The 7,291-nt window shown below is 49.2% G+C and overlaps 1 protein-coding gene across 1 annotated transcript; it reads left to right on the top strand.

Annotated features, from left to right (window-relative positions):
* The first annotated feature begins 2,500 nt into the window (after nucleotides 1-2,500).
* LOC115636770 (natriuretic peptides A-like) lies at nucleotides 2,501-3,640 on the top strand. Its single transcript, XM_030537277.1, has 2 exons — nucleotides 2,501-2,713; nucleotides 2,858-3,640. The coding sequence occupies exons 1-2, from the start codon at nucleotides 2,579-2,581 to the stop codon at nucleotides 3,209-3,211; spliced, it is 489 nt and encodes a 162-aa protein (XP_030393137.1). The 5' UTR covers nucleotides 2,501-2,578; the 3' UTR covers nucleotides 3,212-3,640.
* The last annotated feature ends 3,651 nt before the right edge of the window (nucleotides 3,641-7,291 follow it).

Genomic DNA, 7,291 nt, shown 5'->3' on the forward strand with positions numbered 1-7,291 from the left:
ATGCAGGCAAGCTAGAGATAATGAAGTAGTTCAATCAGGGAGGATGAGGCCCTGTTCTAGCAGTTGAGGTGTGAAAACCAAGGGAGGAGAAACTGGTTTTGTAGTTGGCTAGCCATTCACAGTCTTTGTTTAATCCTGAGCTGGTGGTGTCAAATTTGCAGATGAACTGAAGCTCAGCAGTTTCTCTTTGAAGTCTGGTCTGGTTCAAATTTTATACAGCATTCTTGCTGCCCTGTCTCTTCAGCCCAGAGAGTAACAGACAAATTATGTGTCTCAGAGGAGGCCTGCACTGCCTCTCAGTCTAGCCAGGCCAGGTGGTTGATTTCTTACAGACATTATGGCAGAGGTGGGTAATGAGGGGAGACCTGAAACAGCACAGGGCAGGGTCCTTATGGATCAGTTCAGGGAGGATGTTCCATGCATAAGGGCTCCTAGACAGACATCCACTGTGGTTTAGCACTGAGCTTGCATTGCCTCTACTTAAGGAATCCAGCACACGCATGCATAGAAAAACCCACTGCCCCCAGCTGCCCTTTCCATGGCACATGGCCTTTTGGTTGGGAGCTGGAGCACTTGCTCTGGTAAGCCCTCGTGCAGCACACATTAAAGTCTTTGCTGCTTAGACTCACTCGTAGGGCAGAGCGTGGGCCCTACAAGCACCGAGTCCTATTCACCATCCCCATGGGCTTATTAGTTAACTAGCAGAGGTGCGGGGTTGTGGGGGAAGCTGCTGGCACATGGAGATTCAGGAGACTGCTCAGGCTGGCCCCTTTCAGAGGCAGTTAGGGGAAGGGAAGGAAAGGAAGGAATGGAGGGTCCAGTAACAGACTGAAATGGCTGGAGAGATTCTATCGGGCGCAGCATGGGCACTGGAGCAGAGCAAAGAGATCCCCTCCAGGGGAAGACTGAGGTGGCACTATTGGTCAGGGATTCAAACTACAGCTAGAGACCAGGTGTGGGGAGTCAGGCAATTGAGCCAGTAACACTACTCCTCTGAAAAGCATGCAGCTGGGGAGCACCACAAGGCAATGCGGCTGGGAGAGAGGGATTCTGTGGAGCTTGGACTGGCAAACACCCTGCAGACTATCTAGTCCCAGGCTGCCCTTGGGGCAAACAGCTACCCATGCAAATCAAGGGCTGATGTTAAAAACAGCGACCCTAGATTAGATTCCAAGTAATGATTCAGCCCAAATACAGAAGCAGCTTGGGAAAATATCTCCTCTTCTCACCAGAGACTCTTCGCCTGCATTATAATCAGTTAAAGCTCACAACACCCCAGGAGGGAGGGAAGCGTTATCACCACCATTACGAAAGGGGGAGGTTGAGGCAAGAGGTCCCATTACTTGACTAAGGTACCAAAGAGGGGGGAGGGATAGCTCAGTGGTTTGAGCACTGGTCTGCTAAACCCAGGCGTTCAATCCTTGAGGGGGCCATCTGGGGAACTGGGGTAAAAACCTGGGGATTGGTCCTGCTTTGAGCAGGGAGTGGGACTAGATGACCTCCTGAGGTCCCTTACAACCCTAGTATTTATTAAAGGGACCCAGAGCTGCCCAGTCCTACAGAATCCCCCGTCCCTTGCCCTAGTGACACCTGAGTCCTCCCTAAATGTGATGGTAACATCTTCAGAATCACCTGCTAATGTATTCTAGTGGTAAACGTGAAAGGAAATTCAAAATCCAACCGTGTCTTATCCTTCCATTTACAGATTCCAGTTACAAATCATGGGTCTGAAATACAAAATTGCCCTGGCATCCTACACACTTCTCTCACGCCCAGGCTGCAGTCTTTGCTCAAAACATGAGACTGGGTCTTTTCAAAAAGAGCGTTTGAAGAGTTCTCTCTCTCGCACACTTGACTACCCTCCTCCAGCTTCCTTCCTAGGACCATTCTTGAATGAAATCCCAGGCCTCTGGAAGCCCTTTCATCACACTGACGGGAGTATTAAAGGGTTCTGGGTCTGCAAGGAATGGGACAGATTCTCAGCTGGTGCAGGAATTAATGGAGTTCAGCCAATCTACAGAGATCTGGCCCCAAAGAGCTGTGTTGATTTACACCAGCTGAGGACCTGGCCCCACACGTCTAGGTCATTGGCTTTAATGGCAGCTCTGCAGCCAACTCTCCCGCATCCCCCACCACGATGCCCATACGAGGCTTGCTAGCCAGTTGTCCAACACTTGCCTCATTGTTTCCATCGTTAAGGAACAAGAATCCGGAGGCACTGCTGAGAGATAAAGGGGGATGTTTTTTGGTGCTTCTCTCACACCTTTGAAGTGTGAAACCTCTTGAGACAAATCAACAGGAATGTGGTCCTCGCACTGTCATTCTCGCTGGAGCCGATGAGCCTTCGCTGCCCCAGCGATAGCCAGCAAGGGGGATGGATAACTTTAAAAGGGAATCTTCTGCCAGCTCTGGTCTCAAGATCCTTTATCGCGGGCAAGTGACAGAATGCAGCGGGCTTCATTCTTTGGGCGTGACTCCTTCTGACTCTGCACGTATAAAAAGGGAGGGGTCAAGCTCGCAACCCATAAGCAAGAGGGGGGCAAACCACTGGAGGTGAGAGAAGAATTTGGACTACAGCATGGGCTCGTTGACTGCTGCCACCCTGCAATTCCCCCTGCTGCTGCTGCTGCTGCTCAGCATGAAGCCCCAAGGAAGAGCCAAAGCTCATCCCATGTACAGCTCAGCCTCCGCGGCTGAACTGGCTGACTTCAAGGTAGGGCAGCAGGCATCACTGTCAGAACACAGTGCAACCAAGGGCTGGGGGAGCAGGGAAGGTGTGCACTGCTTTGCCATTCACTCTGTCCCCTAGGGCGATTCTATAATGCTATCTCCCCCGCTGACTCTCTCTGCATTTTAGACCCTGCTGGACCGCCTGGAGGACAAGCTCCCATTAGAAGCAGCAGAGACAGGTCTGTCCCAAGAAATGAACGAACGGAATGAGGAAGCCCCAGGAGATGCCTCACGTCCCCTTGCTCCCAGGAACAGTGACTATGTTAGATCCCAAAGAGAAGGCCTCGCCTATGGGCGTAACAGCTGGGAGCTGCCCGAGAAACCTCCATCTGCCCTGAGGAGCAAACTACGAGCACTGCTGAACTCGCCACGCAGCATGAGAAGGTTCTCAGATTGCTTTGGCCAACGGATAGATAGAATAGGAGTCCAGAGCGGACTTGGATGCAACAGCTACCGGGTAAGAGGGAGAGGGAACGGCTAGATGACTCAAGCACAGCTGGGGCAATAGGGTAAGGATGAAGCAATGGTACACTCTGGGCGGAGTTCCCAGGAAGTCACAGGTGGACGGTCTAGTCCAGATTAAAAGAGAGATGGATTTTGAGGGGTCTCCTATGTCAACTCTCTTGTTCTTGTGCTGCAGAGTCCAGGTGGATAATTTAAAAAAAAACAGTAGGACTTAATGGGGTAGGGGCTCCAGCTACAGTGCATTGGGTGACCCTCTCTCTTACATGTCTTTCCTGAACTTTTAGGAAATTACAATTTTTAGAAACAATGAAGCCTGCGTCCTTTTCTGGCTGAGTGCCTAGCAGTCAGTTCCCTAATTTAACATAAAGTGCTGCAGTGAGAACACATAACCCAGATGGAATGGTGAACTCAAAAACCAGCCACAAGAACCACCCTAGATAAAATCCTTTCAAGAAGGATGCATTTGATTCCAGAGCAATGGAACCTTCCACTGTAAGGATCACAGAAATCAGAGCCCACATCTTGGGAGCCCAATGCAGCATTGTCCCCTTTCAACATCTAGCATTCTGCTGGGTTGAGTTTTTTACAGTCCAACCTGCGGGGGTTTCTACCTCTTCTTCTCACGGGAGACTTGTCTGCCATTTAAAAGGTATCAGTGCCAGTAAGTTTCCCTCACTATTCAGACTCCAGTGCTGACTTTTCTTCATTTCAGCACATGGTTCACGGGGCACGTCCTCGATGCAAAATTTTACTAGGTTAGATCCCAGCCCCAAAGGACCAACCAGCACAAGGCTGACAACTTTGCAGTCAGCAAAGACCAGGGCAAGTCCTGTACAGCATGTTAGCTAGTACTGGCTACACCTCAGTCTCAGCTGGGAGTAACTGTAAGTAGCCAGCATGGCACTGAACACAATTGTCCTTGTCTACGCTGACTGCACAGTCATCACAGTAGCTAATTCGCCTCTTCAAGGTCCTGGTCTCACCCAATAACGCTTTGTAATGATGAAAAGGCCCCTGGTTAACCCCCTGTGAACCACACTAAACGATTCCAGTGCTCTTTGTGTGATTCAAGGATTTAAACATTATGCCTTAACCACCACATCTTACTCCTGTCTTAGCACAGCTCTATCTATTCAACTCAAGTAGCCAAGCTCTGGCATTGTTCAGGATCATGTGCAGGGGACAGTATGACGTGTTACCTTCCCACCACTTTACAATCCCAGCTAGTCACAAACCATGGAAAGGCTCCTCTCAAAGCTTAAAGGAGCTACTAAAAAGGAACCAGCTTACATCCTCTTTTGTGAGGAGTTCAGGACAGAAGGGCCCAAACATTTAACACGGCAGCAGCCCAGCTGAAGGATGTGGGAAAAGAGATCCGGGGAGCGGGGGTGAAAATAAGAGGGAAAAAAAGGGATGCTGCTGAACTTCTCAATGGGAAGGGGCTGCTGATACACCAGTAGCTGCTTAAGTTGCTCCTGCCTTTATCCACCCTTTAAAACCCTGCCATGCATTTGTTCTGATTCAGCTGATTTTTAAAAGCAAGGATTGTTGAGTGGTGGGACTCAGGAGATCTAGGATCAAATCCTGGATCTGCCACAGACTTCCTATGTGACAAGTGACTTCATCTCTTTTTAGCCCAACTCCCGCTCTGTTAAATAGGGATAATAATTCTCCCACTCTCTAGCTGCCTTGGCTGTAGTCTCTTGTGTGTGTATAGTACCCAGTGCACCGGGATCCTGCTCTTCATACCTTTAGGTGCTATTGCGATGACCACTGTTTGAGCAACACACTGGTGCCTGAACCAGAGAACTTCATAGCTAAAAGCAGAAGCTTATGTACTTGAGCTAAAGTTCTGTTACCTGTAACATGCTCACCAGTGGGTTATGCTCTGATAGTACAAATACCCCCCCAAAAAGAATAAAGAAATGTACCATCCCTACATTTCCTTGTCTTTTTCTCTCTCCTTCAGTTTTGAAGCTATACCTGGAGATGGAGGCAATCCTGATCCTCTTCCTCAGAGCCCTGGACATGGAAGCTCTTCCAAAGTCAACTGCATCTTCTTAGCTCCTCGCTGGTAACTTATGTTGCAGCAGAGACAGTAGGCGAAACTCAGCAGCCATCTGGTTTCACCCATTTGCAAACAATTTGCCCCCTAGCACCATTAGTCAAACAATGTACAGGATGTTAGCTTTCTCCCTGAAGTGTAAGGGTTAAAGGATCATTTTAGTCTGCTGTCACTGAAAAGAATTCCAGCCCAGATTTCAGCACCTTGGACAGAGTGTGCAGGTCTGTTTCTTTCATCAAATAAATGAGTGTAATAAAAGGCTACGGTTAATTTTTCCATACCCTGCAGGACCTGTCTGTGTGTAAAATGTAGCTCATATTCCATTAAGAGGATCATGACAAAATCTCAGTGGCCTGCACTAATGCACCCGGTAAATAGGAGCAATTTAAGGGTATTGTGGGTCTCCTAACAAGCACTCGGATGAATGAGCCTATAAACCCCATTTAAGTCTGAGTACAGGCAGGGGGAGGTTTAAGCGTAACTGTATTATAGCTGCTGTATTAACTCAACGGTGCAGAGTATAAAACCAAAGGCAAAGAGTTATCTAGAACCAGCTTAACTTTCTTCTCCAAGCAAGACACTTACTGCTTCTGTCCTATGAAGAAATAACCCCCCCCTCCATACCTGACCCCTCGGCACAGTCCCCACGCTGACAATGCTGTAGCCAAGCAAGAGGCATTTGTTTCACACCTGCTGGGGATGTTTTTAAACTGCAGATGCCCTGAGCTGTCAAGTGACGTCCCATAGCACAGGGCAGCCTAGCTCCCTTTGAAGAGAAGTAGATCCTGTTTCCCCATTTTTTACATTACATCTGAGAAAAATTGAAAGAGAGGCAGCTCCTATTCCTGCCTCCATCCCCACGCCAGTGCGTGTGTGATGAGGAGTAGTAAGTGCAGATTGAGTAAAGGCGTTTTCCTCCCAGCCAGCACGTCTTCCCCGGCTCCTGAGTGGAAGCACAAGAGACTAGGACCACTGTAGCTGCCCTTTAGCCCACAGCCACTCAACCAAATTTTGAACTTCCCTGCTCCCTCGGGGGTGTGTGTGTGTGTGTCCCGTCAGTCCCTCAGGCCCAACCACTGCAGCGGTTCCCTGCCAAAAGATGCTTGGTGCCAATTTCTAGCCCACCCAGGAGAGCGTAGGTTGGTGCCTCAGCAGAAGGCAGAGGGCAGCATCTGTATACAGCTGAAGGTTAAAATAAAATCAATGCACAGCAAGAGCATTGCATGGGATGCGGAGAACTATGAAGCCGTTACTACCATCGCCATGCTACAGCTCACAGGCAAAGTAGGGGGCGGGGGGCTGCACACCTTGGGCAGCTCTGCCTTACAGCAGCTACTGCTAGTACCAGGGCTAAGCTGAGTTTTGTTTCAGCTCGTGTTTTCTATCAGACAGACGGTAGCACAGCTACTTGAGATACAGGAAAGCCAGCCCCAGCCTCCCTACAAGCACTAAGGATGAAGTTAGGGCACCAGCAATACCCAAACCTGCCTTCGCTAAGGAAACAGCTGGTTACTTAGAAGCTTACTGGGGTGGGGGAGGGAGGCCAGCTAAGAAAGCAGAAAATCCTCTCCACTGCAGGAGGGACCATCTATAAACCATGTGGGACCAAACCTGTTGCCACTGAAGTCAATGACAAAGCTCTCCCCTGAAGTCACCGAGTATGGAATTGGGTCTGAGTGGAGGAATCGTCCTGCTGAAATTAATATAGTGGGCATGAACTTTGCAAGGATTCCAAAAAGGATCAGACAGTGGGATGGGGAGTTAGAACCTCCAGAATTACCCAAATCAAATTCTGGTCTCTGGGGAAGAGGGGCAGCGGGGTGAGGAGGAAAAGGTTGCCTAGAGGCAGGTGTCCTCCTTTCTCATAAGCAGCTGGAACTGGCCACTGTCAGAGGAGACGGACCTAGACTGACCATTTATCTGAAACAGTAGGATGATGCCTGGTTGAAGCGTGCCTTCCAATAGCCAAAAAACTTATAGTAAACAGCATTCATGGCTTCCTACCTTGAAAATATAGGTTCTTGGATCTAT

The sequence above is a fragment of the Gopherus evgoodei genome, chromosome 18 (genome assembly GCF_007399415.2).
Source record: "Gopherus evgoodei ecotype Sinaloan lineage chromosome 18, rGopEvg1_v1.p, whole genome shotgun sequence".
In the NCBI taxonomy this organism is placed as follows: Eukaryota; Metazoa; Chordata; order Testudines; family Testudinidae; genus Gopherus; species Gopherus evgoodei.

Bases quoted from the DNA above. Each gene is read 5' to 3' on its own strand.
- LOC115636770 (XM_030537277.1), top strand. From the start codon at position 2,579: ATGGGCTCGTTGACTGCTGCCACCCTGCAATTCCCCCTGCTGCTGCTG. The intron at 2,714-2,857 runs GTAGGGCAGCAG...TCTGCATTTTAG, and splicing joins CTGAACTGGCTGACTTCAAG to ACCCTGCTGGACCGCCTGGA.